This window comes from Xiphophorus hellerii, chromosome 21, assembly GCF_003331165.1.
Source record: "Xiphophorus hellerii strain 12219 chromosome 21, Xiphophorus_hellerii-4.1, whole genome shotgun sequence".
Classification (NCBI taxonomy): Eukaryota; Metazoa; Chordata; class Actinopteri; order Cyprinodontiformes; family Poeciliidae; genus Xiphophorus; species Xiphophorus hellerii.
The window spans coordinates 13,798,795-13,822,605 of NC_045692.1; the positions used below are offsets into that span (position 1 = coordinate 13,798,795).

Below are 23,811 nucleotides of genomic sequence, written 5' to 3' on the forward strand. Positions count from 1 at the left end.
TTTAAGCTGGAGTGTGACGACAGAAACCCCAGCAGGATTGGGGTAAAAGTTCATTCAGAGTCACTTTTCCCTTTGGCTTGAAGTGCTGGGGCGCCAAAGCGTCCTGGTCCCACTTCCTGCCGAGAAACACGAAACGAGTCCACTTTCCTCAGGAAAGTGGACAGTGAAGGAAGACTGACAGTGTAAATCCTCTAAGGTCAGGGATGTCGACGACACGAGACACATCATAGTGCACACGTGTGCACACACACACACCCAGAATGCCATGCGACTCAGAGCAGATGCACAGTCATAAAAAAAAAAATAAATCCCTTTTTTGTTATTCAAGCCGACAACGCCTAGTGAAACCTTATCCGCTCAGGAAAGGAAGAGGCAAACGGCAAAAAAAAAAAAAAACTTCACAACTCTGCCTCCCCCCTGATGTGACAAATGATCAGAACCCCGTTCGGGGTTTGTGGATAAAATGAGGCAGTGTTGTCACCAGGATGAACGAGCAGCTTGGTCTCGCCCCGACCCCCGGGAGTGACTAACCCAACGCTTTCTTTGTCATATCTTTCACTTTTCTGGAAACGTTATGGTGCTTCACGGAGCGCGGATGTTATTGCTGTCTGAGTATTGCTCTGCATCTAAAAAAATAACTACCATTCAGGCTAGTTATTGCTGACAAGATCTGGAGTAACAGTAGAACCAACAGATGATTGGAAACAGTAACTCAGAGCAGCGTGGAAGTGATGGGGCTCACATACGCAGCGCCTTGCAAAGGTTCTCTGACCTCTAGAAGCTGTTCTAATTCTATCACGTTACAAGCACAAATGTGGTGTATTTCACTGGGATTTATTAGATAAACTAACACAAAATAAATGTAAGGTGGGAGAAAAATGATACGTGGTTTTTTACAAGTAAAACTGCGATTCCTATTTGTACACAGGCCTCTATACGCTTATATTCCTAAATAATATAAGCGTTATTTAGGAATAACGCTCAGCTGCTTTTTGCATTGAAATGGCTGTAGTGGGAAAACACATTATCAACACCATGAAGCATGGTGGTGGCAGCATTATGCCATGGGGATGGTTTTTTTTTTTATTCCTCAGCTAGGAAAGGAAAGCAGATCAGATGAGACCAGAATAAAACTTTTTGGTCTACGTGCAGAGCGCTATGTTAGCACCGCGTGTCACCCTGAACACATCATGAAAGCACTAAAACAAGCTGGTGGCAGCATCATGCTGAGGGGACGCTTCGTCAGGCACAGAGAATCTGGTCAGAGTTGGATGGGAACGTGGATGAAGCCAAACGAAGGGCCAGCCCTGGACGTAAACCTCTGACAGGCTGCAGAAAACTCCAGACTCCAGCAGAGGTTCAGCTTCCAGCAGCAACAACCCAAACGTTCCCCTAAACACCCACAGCTGGAGGTTTTCTGCAAAGCGCTTGCAGCACACAAGATTTTTATGCAAATTTTCTTCCAATTCTCTTATTACGCTCTATTCCCCCCCCCCCCCCCCCCCATAAAATCCCAATGAAACACATTTAAGTCTAGTTGTAACGTGATACAATGTGAAAAAGTTAAAAAGTGGGACAACTTTCACAAAGTATCGTAACGCTAAAAGCAACATTTAAAAAAATAAATTAAATAAAATAACAGCTGCCATGACCTTGGTGTGACAGTTTTAGCTCTTATAATGCAGCACATGTGAGGTACACGGTGGTACTCTGTACATAGACAAAATTATTTGGGTCATGGTGAAGTCAGGCAGCCACGGCACATAGCCTGCAGTGGCTACGCGCGGCCCACCTCGCGTCACTGGACTGTGCTAGTTGCATGCTAATTACAGCTAATCCCGTTAGTTAAAGATGCTGTCCAGTGTTGTTTTTGTTCTCACAAACAGATGCACCCCGACAAGAAGAGCACAGCTGGGTAGCAAAACATGGATTCACAAAGTACAAAGTTGTTTGTTTTTTTAAAAAGGGTGCTGACGGGAAAAAAAATACATCTTTATATTTGGGTTGGTGACATCACAAGAGGCACGAGAACCAAGCTAAACAGCCTGCATTAGCAAAGGTTATGATGGACGACTTTGAACACTCATTCTGAGCTGAATTCGAGCAAGAAGTTCAACCCTATGTTGATTGAAGAATTTGATCGAAATGATGAACGTAGAGGGGAAAGTAAAACAATAATATAAACGGATTTTGTCAGAATAACGCTGGACAGATTCCTCACACCTTTTGTGAGGTCACAACAGACATGTTTGTGCGGATGCTTCCTTTTTACAGGATTTCATTTTAGATAGAAACAGATACAACTCGGAATGAAATGTTTTATAGATTAGAAACTATAACTAAAGTGAGTTTGATTGATTTTAAGGAAAAGTCTGGCGTGGTTTTGCTTTAAATCTAATGGTTTCGGTAGCTTTCTGATCAAATCACAAGAAATGTGGAAAACTTTGGTGAAGTGGATCTCCAAATAGATCCTGAGATGTCTTTAAATAGATTTTTTTTTAAAAAGAGTTAAATATAGGCTTTCTTTTTGGTTTGGTATATATAAACTAACAAAAATACAGAGGGCAGGTACTGCTTGGGCGGGTCTGTTTGGAACCTTTCTTATTGTTGCGCATTCATGCGCAATCGACAGCCAGAAGAGAGAGGAGAGAAAGCAGCGAGGAGGGGGGAGAGAAATGGGCGAGGCGAGAAGAAAAAGAGGCTAGATTTCTTCCCCGGCGTCTGTGGAGCGGATCAGAGAGCATCGGGTCTATTTTTAGCTCTCCGGGTCTGCTCAGCTTTCGACGCACGTCCAGAGTGCAGCAGCGGCGGCGGTGGCGGCGGCGGCAGCAACCGGGCCGCTGCTGCTGCTGCTGCTGCCCCAAACGGGCTTCAAGTGTTGCTCAGCCGCTGTTCATCAGCTGGGATCATTTCTGTGCATCATGAAAACAAGCAAAGCTACAGAGCTGTCAGAGGGCTTGCGTTTTTTTTTCGCGCACCGGAACATGGGGATGCACTTTCCGGTAGAAATTAAGAACACACAGAGTGGGCAGGATGCAGCCCACCTTCTTGGCCTGGCGCTGGGAAGACAGGAAGACACGGCGGGCTGCTGCGTCTCCAACCAGAGCTGCACCCGCGTCCCTACGCTGCTGCCCTCCTCGTAACGCTGGACGGCTCCAGCGGAGGAGCAGAGCTGACCCTTCTCGTCCCACCCGGGGTCTCCGAGGTCACACGTCGCTGGGTGTCCGAGCACGGTGCGCCACGCTGGTCGGCACGCAGCCACAGCACACCAGCCACAGCGCCTTCTGGATCTCCTGGTTCCTGAAGGCGTAGATGACCGGGTTGATGACCGAGTTGTAAGTGGCAGGCACCAGCGTGGCGTAGGTGTACAGCGGAGGGTAGGTGTAGTCGGCTATGAGGGAGTAGACAGTGAACGGCATCCAGCAGGCGGCGAAGGTGCCCAGGATGATGGCCAGGGTGGACACGCCCTTCCGGGTGGTGACGTAGTGGGGCGTGGCAGCCAGGAAGTGGTGCTGCAGAGCGATCTGGTGGGCGTGGCGCATCACGATCTTGCAGATCTGGACGTAAAGCTGCAGCATGAGGCCGAAGAGCAGCAGGAAGGAGACGGACAGGACTGCAATGTTGTTCTTGGTCAAAGGTCGAACCACGCTGCAGGTGACCTCCTCGGCCAGGCAGTTGACCCCTGTGACTGGCAGCAGGCCGAGACACAGGGAGAGACCCCACAGCAACACCAGCATGGTGTAGGTGAAGGCCGCCGTCCTCTCCGAGTTGTAGGTGAGGGCGTAGTATAGCGACAGGTAGCGGTCGACGGTGATGGCCAGCAGGCTGAAGACGGAGGCCGAGAAGGAAGCCACCACCAGACCCACCGTTAGCAACTGGGCCGAGTCCGAGCGGAGCAGGTAGGCACAGGTGAAGTGAAGGACCAGGCCCAGGCCGGCCAGCAGGTCGGCCAGAGCCAGGCTGCCGATCAGGAGGAACATGGGGGCTCTGAGCGTCGGGTTCTGCCAGATCACCAGCACCACCAAGGCGTTTTCGCAGGCAATCAGGGTCCCCGATGAGCACAGCACGATGTCCCAGGGGTTGACCAGCAGTGGCAGCTGGCTGGGCCGCAGGGGGGAGTCCTCCGCTGGGAACGACCCCAAGCTGGTGCTGTTGTCCATCGGGGCCCCGCTGGCCCATGCTGTGGGATCAGGGCTCAGCCAGCTGGGGGAGACTGGTGGCTCCTCACTCACTGTGCCCCCCATCTGAAATTAGAGCACACACACTAAAATTATCACACGCAGAACATTCAGGGGGTAAAAACACAGGCTCCATCAGTCTGTAGTGAGTGGATCTCACGACGAGGCGAAGTGAACCGGATTGACTTTCCTCTTCGTCTTTGCACATTTTGTTCAGTCATGAACAGGTGATGTTCAAAAATAAGCAGGCATAAGAATGTGAGAATATTACGCTAAGTCTAGACAAGGCAAGTTTATTTACATAACCATACACGAGATAATCCGGAGTGCTTGACTCAGCGTCACGGGAAAGACAGAAAGACAAAGCATCAGAATAAAAGCCTTGCATGAAGTTAAGATATGAATTTTAAAGAGATAAATAAATGTTTTAAACAGTTCATCAGTCAGATTGTTTTGATAAAAGCTAAAATAAAAAGTTATGCTTTCAGTCCCTGACTTAAAGGGACCAATCTCAGGTTTTCAGGGAGTTAGTTCCAGAGCTGAGGAACAAAACGACATGCTATCTCTCCTTATTTAGTTATGGTCCAAGGAACACTGAGTAAAAAAAGTCTCCGTAGACCTGGGGTTCTTTACGGTTCAGACTTGACATGCAACGCAGAAATGTAGTTTGACCCAAAACTATTTAGCGTTTTATAAACCAATAGCAGAATTTTAAAATCTGTATAGTGCAGTTATTTGATCCATTTTCTTGGTGTTGGTCAGGACTAGAGCTGCAGCTCCAGACCGACCAGAAAAGATGTCACTGCTGTAATACAACCTACCGTACTCAAATTGAAGGCGTGCAACAGTTTTTCCGTGTCCTCTTTTGACAGGAAACCCATTAATCTGTCACCATTTTTAAGATAAACATAAGCTGATTTAGTAACAGAACCTGGGAAGAGCATGGACCGCAGGATCAATAAACGTCACTGGCTGCTGCTCCTATCGGCTAAAACAGGAAACAGGGAGAACAACTCAGACCCACCTCAACAGATTGGTAAATGTTGCTTGGTCTGATGAGTCTTGGTTTCCCCCTACAACTTTTATCAGGGCCAGAATTTCAATATGAACAATGTGAAGGATCATGGAGTCGACCCCCGTCGTCGGGGTTCATTGCCCCTCTGATCTCTGCAAACACCAGATCTCAGTCACACCTTTGAGACTGAGATCACAACCTAACGCTTATTTTAGAAATCATGTGAGAAACACATGGAGAAAATTTTATTTAACATCTTTATCTTGCTCGCCATCAAAGAAAACTGGAAACATGTAGCTCACTGATTCACTGCTTCCACTTTCAGAAGCAGTGGAACGTTACAGTCGAGCCCTTCATAAAATACTGACTGTCTTTGTTCAATGCAAATCCATTTACAGGCTGTTTGCACAGCTATTAGGCAAGTCTTATTTTTTGAGGGCAGTTTTTCTAACCACTCTGTTAATACAAAATGCTAATTAACCTCAAACATGAATGTTTAAAAGCTTGAGAGTAAGGTATTGGCTTTTTTAGGAGAATTATTGTGCAGAATTATTTTGCAACTAAAGGAAAAACACGTATTTTCCCATCTGACTTTTTTAAAATTTTCATCTGTTTAAGAGAGAATTGTAAACAAAACTCTCCAATAAACATTTTTGACATTAAAAAAAAAAAAACTGTCCTCAAGTTCTCCACTGGGTTCGGCTCAGGTGAAGAAGGGGACCATGTCATACATTTTTAAACTTTAATATTTTCAGTGGCTAGCTATTCAGAGGTGTACTTTGATGCATGTGATGGAGCAATGTCTTGCATAAAAATCACCGACTTCTTCCTAGACCATTGTTTGAAGAAAGTGGGGTTTTTTTAAAACACTTTCTCAGGAGTTGATTTTGAGCCCATCTCCAACCTGAAAAGATCAAACCAATTTTTTAAAAAATAGTTTTGACAAGTAGACAAAACTATAACTCCTTTTTGTTTGCTTTTACCAAGGATTTCAATTTCTTCAGTGTATAAAAGTCCAGTTTAGGTCCTACTACTGGTAATTAAAGTTATTTTTTAGCTATTAAACTACAGTAAATCAAACCAGCATCGTTAGGTAGCTGTGGTGAACAATCTTATTTTTTCTAGAGGCGTTACAGTAGAGTCGACAAATTCCAGCCTGGAATCCCAAACTAGTTCAGGATGCAACTTATTATTTTCATCAAAAGATGGCGCCCTGAGCGTTTACCCGCATCTTCACCAAAACAGCCACTGTAACGATACACGAATAAATCTCTTGAATTGTTTTACTCTCTCATTAATGTTTCCTCCACAATTGATCTAAAAAGCTGGGCTTGATCACTTTATCCAGCTGTGATTTAAAACTGTTTTTTTTATCACATTCACTCATTGCTCGGCACAGTCTCGGTTTTCTGAAAGTGGTACTGAGTGTTCTCTGGGCTTTTGGAGACTAAAGCACGCAGCATTAGTGTCACTGCTCAGAATTAAGCTTCGTTAGTTCTTTTTAAAAACGATCAAACATTACACTCTGCAATTACTAAATAAGGTACAGCCACGTTGTCAGTGGAGAGGCGTAACAGATTGACTAAAAGTTATCACAGCAGAGGTCTATTACGGTCAAGGGCTGCGTTTATAAACGAATCGACAAAAGAAGCCAGCGGATAACCAGAATCGATGCTTTGCACTAACTTACAGGTTGCAGAAGTCAATATCGACAGCGCTGCCCTGCCAATGGCCACAGCTCAATCCACCAGCTGCTAGAGAGAACATACCGCACCCGACACGGAAACACCACCACATCCCTGCGCACCTTGCTTTGGAAAAATGGCATTGCACCTTCACTATAGCTCAGCCCGCAGAGCTAGGCTGAAGGTAAAGGAGGGAAGAAGAAGAAGAAGAAGAAGAAGAAGAAGGAAGAAAAACATGCATTTCTCCATTCATGCAAAAGGTGCTCAGTAATCACCAAGCTTCCATCCATCCATCCATCCAGCCTACCTTGACTCTGTGAGGTGCGACTTCCCGTCTAGATGGAAGAACGGCAGCTTTGTGTTCCCATGTTAGGGATGCAGATGATGCGGCGCCGGCGGACAGAGACGCAGCTCAGCGAGGAGAGGAAGAGGAGGAGAGAGGATCATGGAAGAAAGACCGGGGAGGGAAGAGCGCAGCGACGGCTCGGCCACTGACGGGGCCGTGGACTGCGGTGGTGCGGGGACGGAGCGGCGAGTGGAGCAGCAGCGGCGGAGGAGGAGGAGGAGGAGGAAGAGAGGAGAGAGAGAGAGAGGGGGGGGGGACAGGAGGTGAGTGAGAAGAGAGGAAGGTGGAGATGAGGATGATGATGCCGCTGACGGAGGAGTCCCAGAAGGGCCACACTGGTTGAACTCCGGTAATTTGCCTCGCGCTTCATCAAGGACAAATTTATTGCCGAGTAAACAAGAGTTTTTTCCTTAAATGTTGAGTCTATAATTTAGCAGGAGTTATTGTGGAAGATGTTTAACTTGCTTTTGGCCAGACTCAAGTTTCAGACGGGAGGTTGCTGGATGCAGAGAGTCGCTTTTCCTCCCGCGACGCCCTGCTATTCTGGTCCCGTCTGAGCTATTAACAGCAACCCCCATGCGTGTCACCAACCTCCTCTTCCTCATCCTCTTCCTCCCTGTCCTCCATCTTCTGCTGCGAAGTCACCTCAGCATACAGGTGGGTTGCACAAAAATGCTTTAACATGACCATGCAGAGGGCTGCACAGTGGCGCAGTTGGTAGCACTGGTTGCCTTGCAGCAAGAAGGTCTTGGGTTCGATTCCCGGCCCGGGGTCTTTCTGCACGGAGTTTGCATGCGTGGGTTCTCTCCGGGTACTCCGGCTTCCTCCTCTCGCTGAATTCTCCGTGTGTGCATGAATGTCCTAGTGTCAGACTGACCTGTCCGGGTAGATAACTTTGAAAACATTCATACAGTGAAACGTAGCCTATGTAGACTCCCAATTAATCATTTAACTACACTGCATCAATGCGGTGCGACATGGAGAGGCTCAGATTCAAACATTCAAATTTTCCTCTTAACAACCTGCAGCTTTACTTTGGGATTTATGTCAGGGGAGATTAAAGAACTGAAATAAATAACAGCTTGTCTAATGAAATGCACTAAAAGATACTTGGCTGTGCAAACTTTAGATAAAAGACGATAGACAACCATCAGCAGATGATGTGACTCCCAATTAATCACAGACACTAAAATAGACTTAACGCAATTTGATTTCCAAAATTTAATTTCATCACAAAAGAGGACTTTGGACAAAATGAGCAAAATTTCAGCACTTTAAGAAAAGTTCTTCTTAAAGTTATATACTGAACTTCTTTTCAGATTAAGGTCATTTAGCAGAATACAAAAACGGCTTTGATTTGATAAAAATATTTAGGAACACAAATGTTTTCTGGAATTCTCTCTTTCTAGTTTAGAGGGCCACACAAAGAGTGATGATGGTCCAAAGACCTTAAGTTTGGTACAGTTTATTATGGAAAAGCATTCCATATTATTGTACAGTCAGAAATATATTTATTTATAGAATAATCTTGATTTATCTTACATAATACATTTTCGGAGGGCTGGGGAGTTATTGGTCATAATCAAAATAATTAAAAGAATGAAGGATATGCAATAACATTCAAATTTATTGAGATGCATCTTTGTAGGATCTTTCGCTGTGCTGTTTACTGGCTCTGAATGGATTAAAAATAACTCCGGATGAAATAAAAATAAAAAGCAGGAGTACCAAAGCACACCACTGGATGGCGACGTCGAGTCTCCCCATGAGTCATCAGTGGCACCTGTGGGACGCAGAAAGTGGAGCAGACGGTCCCTCAATCTTATTGGCTTTATTTCTTTTTCTTTAAAACAGAAAATGATCGCTTCACAACAGGCCTTTTCAAGCAACCCCCCACCCTCACATTAAGCTTGCCAACACCTACAAAACAGTATCAAAAGTGCACCATAGTGTTAATACATCTTCTCCAAGTCTAACATTTTCCAATGATAATATCTTAATGAAATATTTATACAAATACCATTCTGTACACTAGAAATACACAGCCCAGTGCTCCCTGTAAGCGGGGCGCCCACCTCCTGTCCGTCCTCCGTCACGTCCATGACCAAAAAAAAAAAAAAAACTTCCGTCACAGTAACATTGTGGGAGGTGAAGACTCCAGGCCGATATTACATCATATGAATTAAATACCCACTCACCCGACACCCAAGGCAAAAACTAGAACAGCACTCAAACAGCCAGTCAAAATCTGTACAACCCTCAGTCGCTTCTTCTGAAAACAATCATGACACAGTTTCGTTTGTTGTCGTCTCTCTCTGTCCTCGCAGCAGCAGCAGCGGTGGATGAAGGGAAGCAGGAAAGGTATGGGAGGAGGAGGGGGGGTCAGCTGGTAAGTAGGGGGGACTGCCACGGCTGAGCTGCGGTGCTGAGGTGCTTAGAAGCCTCAGGTAGAAGCAGGTATGACGCCGTGCGAGTTTACAATCTGCTGCTCCCCCCCCCACAAAGTTAGAAGAGAGCGTCTCTCTGGGATGATGTGGCAAAGCGCTGCGGTCCACATCTGGTTTAGTCTCTGGACTGGTAAAAGAGGATGTAGCCCGACTCGGAGTTCTTGGAGATCTCGGAGGTGAGACCGTAGAACTCTTCGATGGCCTGGGCGTCGATTTTCTACGAGACCAGAAGCAAGACGGACGGCTCAGTTACCGAACAAACAGACATGAATCCTACTGGGGCTGAACACAAAACAACCTGCTTACCTCCACAATGTCATCATCAAACAGCAACCAGAAGTCATGACTTTTTACAATGGCGATGTAGTGACCCCTGTTTGGACCACTGGAAGAAAAAAAAAAAAGTTTATCCTTTAAAGCTACAAATGTACAGATTCAGCTTCAAATTTCGGAGGTTTTCAGGTAGTTTTAAAACATCCTGGACATTTGAGAGAAGAATATATTTCCCTAAAGTGTTTCAAAACTTGTTGTAATGCAAGGTTTTTGTCATATACAATAATTACATCACAATGGTTGATTTCAAAGTCTTTTCCACATGTTGCATCCATTCCATATACTTCAAAAATTTTAGAGGGAAATGTAAAACAAATAAAACTCCAACAGTCTTAATTCTCTAATATTTTGTCCCAACAAAATTCATCCCAACTTAGCGACATTTCTCTTCCCAGATTCAATCTGTGTTAGAAATCTGCAGGCCTGAACAGGCAAATCTGCAGATCTTCTGTTAGATTTAATTTTGAACTAAATGGAAAATGAAACTTCAACTTTCTGGAAGATAATTGAAGGTTTTGAGTCAAAACTCAGATTTACATTATTTCATCCACCTTGGAACAAACTAAAAGCTCAATGTTAATCCAAATGACCTTCAGCCATGATGCCACCACTACCTTGCTTCACTTTTGGTGCCTCATTTGTGGCCAAAAGGGTAAATCCATACTACATGCATTCTCCAAAACAATTTATGGAGGTTTTAACCAAGTTTTAACACCTGTTTTACAACCATGTATCTCAGTGAAGAGTTGCAGAGAAAATAAGAAATTATTGCCACATGTAGAGAATGAATCCAGAAGTTGCCAGAAATCCCTGTAGCTCCTTCAGTGTCAACTTTTTTATAGCAACTGACTGTGGAAAATGTGTATTGTTTCCACTGTTAGACCTTACTGCTGCCTTTGAGGCAGGCAGCTGGCGCAATGGGTGGGAATCACAAGCTCAGTTCCATGACGGAGGTTTTTCTGTGAGGATTGGCGTCCCTACCTCCTCTAGTGCTGACCCAACATGTCGGCTGAAACTCTATTCTTGGGCCTTTTGTTTATTCCCTGCACCTTTTTGTCACTGGAAACTATGCTTGGTAAATAATGGATTCTATTCCATTTATATGCAGATGAATGTCGAATCTACTTCCCCCTCAAGCAGTTTGATGCTCACTCTATTGAGCCACTTCTTGACTGATATGGATGGCTCTTAAATCACTAAGGGGTTTAGATGGGAGCTAGCTTGAATTAGATATGACATTTTACACAAGCAGGGCTCTTATCCCACTCTAAAGTTCAACCTTTCCCTTCGTTATTGTTTGTTTCGTGCAGAGCTCAAGTCTGTTTCAGCACGCACTTACTGAAAAACAGGCAGGGAACACCTTAAATAAACACAGACATACAAACTCCCACTCTCAGAGTCAAAAGGAGAGATGTTTTAACACCGGTTGCTCATTCACACGCTCACCTCCCACAATGCACTACCACAGCAACCAGGTCGTATAACCTCTCAGGATTGGTGGCGTCTCCAGAGGTGTTGAAGAGACGGAGCTCCAGAGGGAAGACAACGCGATAGGAGAGCTTGGTGTATCGCTGCAGCTGCTCCATGTACTTAAAGCGCTTCAGGTGCAGAGCCAGAATCATCGGCAGCTTCTTCACACGCATCCTGAAGGGCCGGAGATGAATGAAATTAACCGAGACAACAAACAATTTACAGTGACTTTCACAATTATTCTCCAGAAACTTCAATGTATTTAACTGGCATTTCAACATGAAGCACTGAATAATTTTGAGGTGGAAGTAAAAGGTGGCAAGATTTTTTTTTGACAAAAAAAACAATCTTTAGAGGTTTTTCTTTAGAGGTGAAGCTTAACCAGATTTACACATCTAAAGGTTTAAAATCTGGCCTACTCTTTGCAAAATAGCTCAAATTCAGTCACACCGGATGGAAAGCATCCTTCCTAGATGTGGTATTTTCCTCCAATTATCTCACGCTACTTTGTGTTGATCTCTCACATAAAATCCCAGTAAAAGTCATTAAAGTTTGTGGATTCAATGGGACAAAATGTGAAAAACTTGAGGGGCATAAATATTTTTGCAGGACATTGGACCCCAAAAAATCTGCTCCACTGACCTCTTGTGCGCCTCCTGCTTGCTTCTACATTCCTCACAGTAGTATTTGTACTCACTGCACAGAGTCTCCGTGTTACTGAACCCTCTGAGAGGAAACAAAAGAAAAACAGTTAATCCAGGGTCCACGCTTACAAAAATAATCCCACATCTTCCTGGTGCCGTTCGTGTGTTCCCAAACAAAGCATTTTAGCTGCTATTATATTAAGTAGATTTTAAATCAATTTTTTTTTTTTTTTTATAACTTTAACCTTTTTGATAATACAGAAGTCCAAAAAAGGTTTTTAAGAAGCTTATACCAACATGTCTGCTGTGAAAAATATGAAAAAGTAGCAAGGGAGCAGCTTAACCAACGTGAAGGGAACTACTGACTCTGCCAACCTGGACTCTGGCTGGGTTAAAGAACAACCTTGAAGTGGACTTCAAGTTAGTGGGGGGGGGGACAGCTGTTTCTTTTCTTTTAGAGGTGCAGCTCAAATAAAATCAGAAATAAACCTATAGCCAACTACAGCACTGCTGACATTAGAAGAAAAACTTGAGGAAGAACATCTATATGTTCAATGGACAAGAGATACAAAAACTATTGTTGTTGTTGAAAATGTGTTTTTGGACAAACCCAAGCTGCGTTGCTAAAGTCTTTAGCCTCCAAACAAGTTCCTGTCAATTTAGCATCATTTCCTTTGCTTAACAGGTTTACAGTTGTGAGCAGCAGAAAAGATTTACTCTCCGTCACTGAACATTGGTGTAAGGGCACACTGACAGGACAGTTTGATTTTGAGAGATCTTTTATATTTAACGCACAAATTCCACAATATTCCACATTCTTAATTCTGTGACTTGGTCTCCGTTTTTCTTTGGTCTGGATTTGGACTGGACTCCGGACTTTGAAAATGGCTGCTATAAACCTTAACCGTTCAGCACCTGACAGAAGTTTCTGCCTCTAGACAGAAAAAGCACGCCTCACTGTGGTCTTATCTTGCTTACAGCGATGCATTCAGCTGATTCATTAAAATAAATTATTGATTTTTTTTTCTTGTTGCGTTGGAGGGAACTGCCAGCTTGACTCCGCTACACTGCATGCAAGACGTATAAATACAGAAGTGAGCAGAACCAGCGGTCACGCACCCCTGCAATCTAAACGAAAGGAAGAGCGAGGCCTACGGCTGTCAAACGCAAACCTTCCTGTCACACTGACAGGAAAAAGATTCCTGCAGTATTATCATTTATTACAGATTACATTTTATTTTTTAAACGGGGAAAAATGATAAGAAATCGAGGTTGGTTCAGCATACATGCTGTTTTACCACAGGTTCCTGTTCTGCAGGAAATGACAAACACAGACTTCTAAAAATGACATCACATTAATTTACACTGTTGACACACAACCATACAGCGATGCTCAATAAATTTATCATTTCAAATGGAAGAAGCTTTAATTGCAATTCTTCAAAATTTCACAAGTCTGTTTCAGGATGCTTCAGTAATTCAGCGGCGTAGTTTTACCTGAGGCAGTGTGTGATGGAGGTATTCTGTTCCACATCCACAGAAAGGTCCAGAAAGTCTTCATCTTTGCTGCTTATCTGGAGAGGAAAAAAAACATGTTAAAATGTCAAGATTTTTTAAATAGGATTCCAACTTTTCAGACCCCTAAAAAAGAACGTTTAAGTCAGTGAAAATGTACGATGTGATCTCACCGTTTCACACGTGAGACAACGCGTCTCATTGGTCAAAGTGCCTTGGAAGATCTCGTGGACCCAGGTGGGAGCAGGCGTGGCGTTGCTGTTGTTGTTCTGGGAGTCCAATGTGCCGTTGGCTAGGCGACCATTAGACTTCTCCTGCTTCCTCTCCTCCTGCAGCAGATCTGCGATGGTGTTGAGCAGGTAATTCAGGAACTCGTGGGCATCCTGCTGCATGTAGTTGTCAAACAGCTCTGAGGAGAGAACAGAACCGAAACTTCAGCACTTCAGCCACAACTATAAGAAGCACTGGATCTTCATCTAAAACAGGTTGTTTTATTTGCATTTCCTTCCCCACTCACCATTCTCCTTGCGTAGCCGTGTGATGAACTTCTTGGGTGGTATGACCCCCACTTTTCTCTTTTGGTTGGCGATACTGTGGAACAGGTCGGCCAGGCAGGTGAGCAGGTTCTCCTTCCGCCGAGGCTGACTGCGGTACGCCAGGATCTTCTCCCGAAACGGCCGGCAGAAGTAGAGAGCCTGCAGCACCGAGTTGCAGTAGCAGGTGTTCCCAAACTAAAAATCACAAAATGATGATTTTAAAAACATCCCATAGCCACAGCTGAGCTGCAATTACAGCCAGATAACATATCCACCTCTTCACTTTGATTGCTGACCCATTTGAAAAATGTAGTTTAGATTGAGTGTGTGCCAGCAGCCTCTGCTCCATCAGAGCACTCCAGAGCCAGATGGTAGACGTACGGTAAGCACACAATAATCATGATGATTTTTAAAAGGCAGGCTAGAATTCTACATCAAAGCTTTGCTGCCTCTTACAACATAAAAGAGCAACTTCAAGAGCAAATGACGTATATCACAGGCTTATTTTTTTTAAGAATGTGTGTGTCCTTTGTTTGAATCATCTATCGCTGCCTGTTCTGTTATATTTACAACAAAGTAAATCCACTCTGCACATGCATTGTTCATCTTTAACTCCTAGAATCCCAAAAGAAATCAAGTTGCTTCTGGTCATTTTAAGCACAGAGCGTCACACGACTTCACAACGGTAAAAAAGACACTTTTTCCAAACTGATCCCAACATACTTGAGTGTGAAAACCTTGAAGAAGCACAAACGTGTTCCATTTTTTGAAATTCTTGCAAAACTGGTTCCCTGCAGTCAGCACCAAAAAAACAGCAGAGAAACCTGGTGCAGCAGCAGCTGTGCATGCAATCTGGACATCTTTCAGTGGAGAATATAGTGACAAGGTAAACCACTAAAACAAAGAATAAAATGCTTTAAAGATTTATTATATTTCTTGAAACATTCTTACTGTTTTCTTATAGTTTAAAACAGATTAATAATGTTCATCTTAATATTAACTAATAGCACCAAAGGTGTGCACTGCAAGCAGTTATATTCCAGCTGAACACTGGATCTGCAGGAAGTTTGCATCTAAACTGCAGCATTAATTTACCGACAGCAGTCTAATGTAAAAATATACATCACATCAAAACATCACATCCACTTCATTTTGCAAATCAACATCAGAGAACAAGGATTGATGATTGCACCCTAATGATACTTTGGCCTAATTTGTGTTAAAAGCTCTAGCAGGTGGTGAAATGATATTTCTCATGCGTTTCCCTGACTGCACTGAGGAACTGAGCAGCTACACCACTCTTGCTCTTGTTTTTCATTTTATCAATGGCAAAATGTCATAAACAGTTCTACAGCTTACTTTCCTCAGGAGAAGAATAAGCTACAGTTATCCATAAAATAACAGTAGTACCAAAGAACAAAAACAGAGGTCTTGTTCAAGTTTGGATTTTCCCCTTCTGGAAGTTTGGAAAAACCAAATTCCAATATGCAATTAAATTCAGATTAAATTCAGCCACCAGCAAATCCACAGGAATCCCGACATTACAAAAAACAAACATGTAAGCAATAATATTAGCAGGACCGTAAGCTTTTAGTAGAGTGAGTTTTCAAGAAAGTACTGAAGCTGGCTTATAATTCTCCAGTGTTGAAAATTTCTTTTCAGCATCTGGACAAAACCAACATAAGTTCAAATTTTTTAATAAATTCCTGACTAGGCTATTTTAGATAAATACAGATACTATAACCCAATTTGTCAGGAATACCTCCACACACAAAAAAGTATTTTTGATCTGAAATCAGTTCAAAAATCTTGTCCAGTTTAACACCCATAGTTACAGAATTTTGAGAAAAAAATAAAGGTCAGATTGAGATTTTATCTAATCTAAAGTCATTTCCATTGAGTCGATGTAAGATTGAGCCTCTACAATGCTCCTCACTCTCAGTTTTTATTTTCCATACTTATCTAGACATGGAAAATTTAAAAATGAGAGTCCCTAATTGTCAAAACTGCATAACAAGCCCATAAGACACACTGCTTGTTGAACAGGAGGGAGTAATGCAGTCGACAATTCCTCTTTTGACTTAAATTTCCCAGGTTTCTTGGCTCACTAGTAATGTTTACATAAATAGGTTTCTAAGAAATTATCAGTAGATATTTATGGTCTGAGAAAACACACAACTCCACTGTGTCACGATTTGTTCCAGCATTTGAGTCACATAAATGCATAAAACACCGTCATGAATCCATCTTCCTCGTGTTCGGGTTCTGCATTTTTATTGTTTTTGTCTTAAACAAACAGACTAAGTATGAGCTGCTATGAGATTCTCACAGAAAACCTTTAGTAGAAATGCCACAATTTCACAGTATTAATATGAAAACACACACAAAATAGATTTCATGAGTTTTTATTTAAAAGGCAAAAGCAACATTTATTCCTACCGTTGCTAAAATAACATACGGTAGGAAAATGTTCTAACATTTATTTATAGTTCATTTAATTTTGATACAGACTTAAATAGAAACAGATTAAAGAGTTAGATGTTTAGCTCTTGTGTAAAGTATATGTTCCTTTTGAGAACCAAACTCAAGTCATGTTTTCCCAAAAAGTCATAGATGATCTCAATATTTTTCCCCTGGGAGAAGAACTTATTGAGCAAATATAATTTTACAAATATTAAGACTATTTGCCTGGATGACAGCTTTTCTTTCAGAGTGCAGCTTAACAACACACTGAAAGAGACAATCAACCAATAATTAATTTTATTATTGAAGCAGAGCTTTTCTGAATTCATTGAGGAAGAAAACTTGCTTTCAGTGTTTATGACTGACTATTTTTTTCTGAAATTGGCAGAAATGTGTTCCACATTTCGTATTTTACTCAACAATCGCTGAATCTCCAGCATACCAATAATAATGCTTTGTCTTATTGTCTATATATATCAAAGTTCTCTCAAATTAACTAATTAAGCAATTCAGAAAAGTAATCCATGATTAATTCATTTCAAATGTGTATTCATAAGTGAACATTCTGAATAAAGAAATATTTAAAAACTTAATTGTAAAAGAAAATTTCTCCAGTGAAGAGGTTGTATTTTATCCACAGTGATAGAATCCTGTTTGGCATTTCTCTAGAGAATGTGGCTTAGCAACAACAACAAAAAAATCTCAAAACAATCTTCTTTTCCTTGTCTTTTTAAAATGACATTTCCTCCTGTGACAACTTCTAAACTAAAAGCACGTGCTGCTGCGAGGAGAGTCAACTCCAGGGACATTGGATATATATTTAATGGGAGGAAATTAAGTCAGCTTTAAATAAAGACACATGATCCAACAACCACTTTGTTATTCACTTACATTGACCAGGCCAAAGTAGTGCTCATTAACAGGAAACTGCTCAGATCCAATCTCTTTCTCCAGAGCAGAGGCATTGGCGCCCTGTAAAAAGTGCAACACACACATGTAAATTTCACTAACTCTTAATCAGTTTAAAGTTCATCTACGACTTAAAAAAATAAAACACACATTACACTGACAATGAATTTGAATCGATCCTTTCAAAACAACTTTTATTCAAATAAAATAAGATTTAAAAAAAAAACACAAATACTTGGCATTCCTCTTTTGTCACTAGAGCAAATTATGCATAATTTTCAAATGACAGTAAAGGCAGATATGTCTGCACTCCCACTACGTATTCCCAGGGGGATTTAAATGCAAAACCGTCTGGGTGATTTTTTGTGAGTTTCCATACCAAGGAGATTATAAAGCTTTGAAATATCTGAAAGGAGCCCAAAGTCAAGCCGCAGAAGGAAGAGAAGAAATAAAACTGGAGACGGAGAACACAACTACGCCGCAAATGTCGTCATTGCCCACCTTATTAATATATGTTATATGGTTAAATGCCAGTGCAATATCTTAGTTTCCGTGTTCATTATTTTCTCTAAATATAATATAGGTTAAGTGTTTGTCTCCCTTAAGTCATCCATTACCCAACTGCTCCAGTTGTTGACAAGCAGAAACACTGATTTTAGCTACAGATTAGCTGGTTAGCTTTGAATCAAAACGTCAGCAGGTGCACTATCACCGTCTTCACATTAAGTTTCGACAGACATGACCTAATTAAGACGCAAAGCTTAAGCAAAGAAACCACAAACACTCGAAAATGTCCGTATTTAGCCTTTAACGGAAAAAAAAAAAGAGTGCGGAGGAGAAGACGGTGGGTGGCTACATACCGAATATTGCTTGCCTAGCACAACCAACATTAACTGCTTTCATTTCTATTCCTAGGGCTTAAATAGATGATAATGGTATAGTGGTGGTTTCTGAATCAGCAAATAATCTAAATAATGCCAGCATGTGGCCGCTGTGCACTCACCATGGTACAAAAAGAGGCAAATTTTGAGACTGTCATTAGGATTTCCATTCGGCTAGCGCCATCTTCCAATATACATCCGCGCGCTGACAGGACTGGGCTGGATGTCCTCGTGAGGAGACGCTGCTGAGCTCGCGACTGCTGCGGACAAACAGCCTGAAGAAGACAAGAGCATTCACTGCTAGCTGCTTCCGTCTTCGTTTAATTGTTACGACCGCAGGCTTCTCGTTGCGTTTCAATGTTGGCACAGTAGTACTAAACATCAACGCAAACTTTTTTGACTTTTTTGTATATGCATATATAAATAAAAGAGCCAAACCATAGTTTTTCACAAGACAGAGAAAGGTTAGAACCAAAACAAGTGAGAAATATTTTTATTGTGGTAATGTAACTAGCAGATTCCCCGCTGCGTCATTAGTCTTCAGTAACCTTCGGATATTGTTCGGATATTTCCGTGATTATTTATTTATTTTTTTATTTATTACAACAAAGCCAATTTACTAATTGTATTGTACGAACAAATGCATCAAATATTGTCTACAGTGGTTGCAGTGTTGCGACCAACCTTTGAGATTGGTTGTCAAATAATTTCAAAGACTTTGTCAAGTAAATCATTGCTCCACCCAATTTCATGTGAAATGCATACCTATAATTACTGTATATTTGAATTTTATTTAACAGAAAAACACACACACGAAACACCTATTTAGTTATTAAATTAATCTAATTTCTTTGTTTTAGTTCAGGCAATAGGACTTTCTACCTGAATCCTACTTCACAAGGCGGAGTTTGGGGGCCTTTAATCTCTCTTTCCGCCGTACCCGCCATCTTGTAGAGACCGGGGGTAAGATGTTCTCCGTTTAAATTGTTATTTTCCTCTTTATTGTTACCTGATTTATGCATAGTTATGTCAGTACGGTCGCCGGAGATGTGTATTTACACGCTACAGAAATGTTATTGGGTGGAAAATAATCGCCGAGTGTAATTTTGTTCGCAAATTGTGATCATGAGGAGCAGCGTGGCTCTCCATGCGGCCCTGTCTGCTTCAGAAGCACTGGATAGAAGGCTTACTTATCCTCTGAAACACATTAAATATATAGTAAATACAGTTAACGGGGTTGTAGCACTAATGTTGTCATAAGACATATTTAGAGGTATGGACTACGGTGATGAATTGATTATCTCTGTAAACTCCACATTGTTTTATTATTCTGCAACGCAGCATACGCAGCTTTGGTTAAAATGGCAATTTGTTTAAAGAAAATTTCGAAATGATGATTTTATAATATAGCACTAAATTAGATGCTGTAAAGAGTTTTTCGTTGGTGGGAGGGCACAACTATATTGCTATTTATGTGTAAGCTACATAAACATTGACTTTGTTTGTTGTAGACAGTGCATTTCGTGGGTTATTAAAGTCTATTTTTCCTCAGTTATCAGGCATCATGACGAACACCAGAGGCAAGAGGAGGGGGACCAGGTACATGTTTAGCAGGCCCTTCCGCAAACATGGTGAGTAGCTGGTTAAAGTTGATGTCTGGGTTCACAACTGGTCTGTCAAACTCTGGTCCTAAAGGGCCGCTGTCCTGCAATGTTAGATATGCCCCTGGTCCATCACACCTGAATCAGTTACCTGAATCATCTCCTAAACATCCATCGACTCTCTAATAACTCAAAACATTTAATTCGGGTGTTTTGAAGCAGGACACTGATGTTTCTTCAAAAAGAAGCTTAAAGAATAAAATATTTTAACTTTGGAAAATGTTTAAAAACCTTGTAGCGAGTTTGTGTGAGGACAAGTGTTATATTTGTGTTTTTATTTTTTTCAGTATTCTAATTGTATGTTTATACATTTGTCTAACCTAAGCTACATGTTTCGCCTCTTATGTATTCTTGAAACATTGAAACAAGGTAATGAAATGGTGCCAAGTTGAAATTTTATTATTTCAGTAATAACCCAAAATTATGTAGCATTTTAATTGTTCAGCACTATGGAGACCTGTACACACGCTTGAATAGTGAAAATGAGCATTAAAAAATCATAATCATTATTTTAATTGTTTGCATTATTTTCCCCCTACTCCCCAGGCCCAATCCCTCTGTCCACATACATGCGCATCTACAAGAAAGGAGACATCGTAGACATCAAGGTGGGATATTGCATATTCTTTTCTTCTGTATTACATATATTTAAAACTTTTAACATCTAGAAAAATATTAAGTGTAGTCATATAGAGAATTTTAGTACTTATGAATTTTCAACAAAGCACAAAAGGGTTTGAGAACTAAAACGTGCGCAATGCTCCAGGCTCTATTACAACATACACTGCCTGGCCAAAAAAAAAGTCGCCACCTGGATTTAACTAAGCAAATAGGTACAAGCCTCCTATTGGATAAGTACTGCATAGGCGATTATCTTTCAGCTGGCAACAAGTTATTTAACCCCAGCTGATGCAATGAGTAACTCCTCATTTCTTAAACAACCATGGCAAAAGACACATCCTGTGGTCGTGGAAAAGAGGTTAGTCTGTTTAAGAAGGGTCAAATCATTGGCATGCATCAAGCAGAGAAAACATCTAAGGAAATTGCAGAAACTACTAGAATTGGGTTAAGAACTGTCCAACGCATCATTAAAAACTGGAAGGATGGTGGGGAACCATCGTCTTCCAGGAAGAAATGTGGTCGGAAAAAAATCCTGAATGATCGTGATCGGCGATTACTTAAACGTTTGGTCAAATCAAATCGAAGAAAAACAACAGCAGAACTCAGGAGTATGTTTAATTGTGAACGCAAAAGCATTTCCACACGCACAATGCGAAGGGAACTCAAGGGGTTGGGATTGAACAGCTGTGTAGCCGTAAGAAAACCTCTAATCAGTAAGGCTAACCAGAAAAAAAGGCTTCAGTTTGCTAGGGAGCATAAAGATTGGACTCTGGAGGAATGGAAGAGGGTCATGTGGTCTGATGAGTCCAGATTTACCCTGTTCCAGAGTGATGGGTGCATCAGGGTAAGAAGAGAGGCAGGTGAAGTGATGCACCCATCATGCCTAGTGCCTACTGTACAAGCCTGTGGGGGCAGTGCTATGATCTGGGGTTGCTGCAGTTGGTCAGGTCTAGGTTCAGCAACATTGTGTGCCCAAAGAATGAGGTCAGCTGACTGCCTGAATATACTGAATGACCAGGTTATTCCATCAATGGATTTTGTCTTCCCAAATGGAACGGGCATATTCCAAGATGACAATGCCAGGATTCATCAGGCTCACATTGTGAAAGAGTGGTTCAGGGAGCATGAGACATCTTTTTCACACATGGATTGGCCACCACAGAGTCCAGACCTGAACCCCATTGAGAATCTTTGGGATGTGCTGGAGAAGGCTTTGCGCAGTGGTCAGACTCTCCCATCATCAATACAAGATCTTGGTGAAAGATTAATGCAACACTGGATGGAAATAAATCTTGTGACACTGCAGAAGCTTATTGAAACAATACCACAGCGAATGCGGGCTGTAATCAAAGCTAAAGGCGGTCCAACAAAATATTAGAGAGTGTGACCATTTTTGGTGGCGACTTTTTTTTTGGCCAGGCAGTGTATCTAAGCACCTCCGTAAAGCAGTGAAATGGCCTTTTGCTTTGAGCCGTTCTGCAACACAATTTCACCACGATGCTGCTTTAATTAAAGCAACATACATCAACAAAAACTGACAACAGTGTAGGTATTTTCAAAGAATAATCAAACACTGAGGATAGACAAAGCAAAAATCTACAGTTTGTTGGTATTAAAAGTGTGGAATTTTAAAAAGAATAAATATTGGTAGCTACTGGACTCCATGTTGTGATAGTGGATTCATCGTCATGTGGGTGTTTTTCCAGGGCACCGGTACCATTCAGAAAGGTATGCCTCATAAGTGCTACCACGGCAAAACAGGACGCGTCTACAATGTGACTCAACATGCTGTCGGCATTATTGTCAACAAGCAGGTCAAGTAAGTAGAAAATGGTTATTCTGTTTTACTTTAGACTCTGTAGAAGGGGAGCTGTGTTCTTTGCTCTGAGGGATGAAAGTTTGCCTGAACCTCTGGTGTGTTTGTTTTAACTTTCTAAAACCCCCATCTTCACTTTGCCACCTGGATCCTCTCTGTCCTCAGTGGTCATTCATGTGGGGGAGAATAGCTCATCCTCAGGCACCCCGGTCTAAAGCTGGTCTTTGGGCTTCGGGTTGTTTTGAGGAGACATCACAGGACTGCAGCTTTGCAGGGCATTGCAGACGAGTCGAAGCTGAAGCCACTGACTGCGGCAATGTTTTTATACCTGTGTCTGTTCTTTTCAGGGGCAAGATTCTGGCCAAAAGGATTAACGTGCGCATTGAGCACGTAAAGCATTCGAAGAGCAGGGACAGCTTCCTGCAGCGTGTCAAAGAGAACGAGCGCAAGAAGCTGGAGGCCAAGCAGAAAGGCACCTGGGTGGAACTGAAACGCCAGGTATGATCTGATCCTGAGAGGTTTAAGTGGAGAACAATATATGTTACAGAACTGCATTCAAAGCACCAAACCACTGCATTTCATTTCCTCCACAGAGATTTCACACTTTGTATGTTAAGTGTTATTGACTTTATTTTTGTTTTCCTCCTCAGCCCGCTCCTCCTCGTGAGGCTCACTTTGTCAGCACCAAGAAGAACGAGCCCCAGTTGCTGGAGCCAATCCCCTACGAGTTCATGGCATAAAGTGCTCAAATTAATAAAGATATTTGTACACATCCCATCTGGCATGTTGTCGTCTTTGTGCACGCCTTTTTACATGTGAAACAGCTGTGATGGGCCCTCACTCGGTGATGATTCTCCTCCTTTGATTTCCAAAAAATGAAATCAAATGCACCTCATTTCACCGGCGAACTGAGGGTGATGGGCCTATGTCACAAGCATTTTATCTTGTTTGCACCAATCACATAACTAGGAGAAAAACACAGACAGGGCTAATGCCTTTAGGTGTCTAGCTATAGCTCTCCAGACTGCAGTTTTCTCATTGGTCAGAGCAGGACTGCGGTGGCCTGCTTCAGTCCTTGGGCTTTGAGAGTTCTGCATGTGTTGGATGTTCGCTTGAATTCGATGAATTATGCATTTTGAATTCTCTGCTGTAACGTAGCTGTGTTGGAGCACCTAAGACATGGAGGACACTGGTCCTTGAGGTCTGGAGTCAGACATCCCTGGGAGAGACAAAAGTTAAAACAAAAGCTATTAGGAGGAGAGTTGTGTAGAAGTTGTAACATCTGTAAATG

General features: G+C 42.1%; 3 protein-coding genes across 3 annotated transcripts; 1 reads left to right on the forward strand and 2 right to left on the reverse strand.

Annotated features, from left to right (window-relative positions):
* Window positions 1-1,960: 1,960 nt before the first annotated feature.
* On the reverse strand, window positions 1,961-7,339 carry gpr12 (G protein-coupled receptor 12). The gene is made up of 2 exons (XM_032551633.1): window positions 7,186-7,339; window positions 1,961-4,244 (listed from the first exon to the last, which is right to left on the reverse strand). The coding sequence occupies exon 2, from the start codon at window positions 4,242-4,244 to the stop codon at window positions 3,207-3,209; it is 1,038 nt and encodes a 345-aa protein (XP_032407524.1). The 5' UTR covers window positions 7,186-7,339; the 3' UTR covers window positions 1,961-3,206.
* Window positions 7,340-8,674: 1,335 nt separating this feature from the next.
* usp12a (ubiquitin specific peptidase 12a) lies at window positions 8,675-18,694 on the reverse strand. The gene is made up of 9 exons (XM_032551632.1): window positions 18,545-18,694; window positions 17,524-17,604; window positions 14,151-14,364; window positions 13,807-14,042; window positions 13,616-13,692; window positions 12,117-12,200; window positions 11,451-11,648; window positions 9,978-10,056; window positions 8,675-9,888 (listed from the first exon to the last, which is right to left on the reverse strand). Exons 1-9 carry the CDS (start codon window positions 18,590-18,592, stop codon window positions 9,787-9,789), a joined length of 1,119 nt encoding a protein of 372 aa, XP_032407523.1. The 5' UTR covers window positions 18,593-18,694; the 3' UTR covers window positions 8,675-9,786.
* A 588-nt stretch (window positions 18,695-19,282) lies between these two features.
* rpl21 (ribosomal protein L21) lies at window positions 19,283-23,297 on the forward strand. The gene is made up of 6 exons (XM_032551634.1): window positions 19,283-19,385; window positions 19,975-20,053; window positions 20,630-20,691; window positions 22,411-22,523; window positions 22,868-23,018; window positions 23,171-23,297. Exons 2-6 carry the CDS (start codon window positions 19,987-19,989, stop codon window positions 23,258-23,260), a joined length of 483 nt encoding a protein of 160 aa, XP_032407525.1. The 5' UTR covers window positions 19,283-19,385; window positions 19,975-19,986; the 3' UTR covers window positions 23,261-23,297.
* Window positions 23,298-23,811: the final 514 nt, after the last annotated feature.

What these genes read in the sequence shown, in the direction of transcription:
- rpl21 (XM_032551634.1), top strand. Translation starts at nt 19,987, where the DNA reads ATGACGAACACCAGAGGCAAGAGGAGGGGGACCAGGTACATGTTTAGC. An exon ending in CAGGCCCTTCCGCAAACATG is followed by an intron (nt 20,054 to 20,629) that starts GTGAGTAGCTGG and finishes CCTACTCCCCAG; the next exon opens with GCCCAATCCCTCTGTCCACA. An exon ending in ATTGTCAACAAGCAGGTCAA is followed by an intron (nt 22,524 to 22,867) that starts GTAAGTAGAAAA and finishes TGTTCTTTTCAG; the next exon opens with GGGCAAGATTCTGGCCAAAA.
- gpr12 (XM_032551633.1), bottom strand. Translation starts at nt 4,244, where the DNA reads ATGGGGGGCACAGTGAGTGAGGAGCCACCAGTCTCCCCCAGCTGGCTG.
- usp12a (XM_032551632.1), bottom strand. Translation starts at nt 18,592, where the DNA reads ATGGAAATCCTAATGACAGTCTCAAAATTTGCCTCTTTTTGTACCATG. An exon ending in TCCATCACACACTGCCTCAG is followed by an intron (nt 12,201 to 13,615) that starts GTAAAACTACGC and finishes GTTTCCTCTCAG; the next exon opens with AGGGTTCAGTAACACGGAGA. An exon ending in TTGATGATGACATTGTGGAG is followed by an intron (nt 9,889 to 9,977) that starts GTAAGCAGGTTG and finishes CTGGTCTCGTAG; the next exon opens with AAAATCGACGCCCAGGCCAT.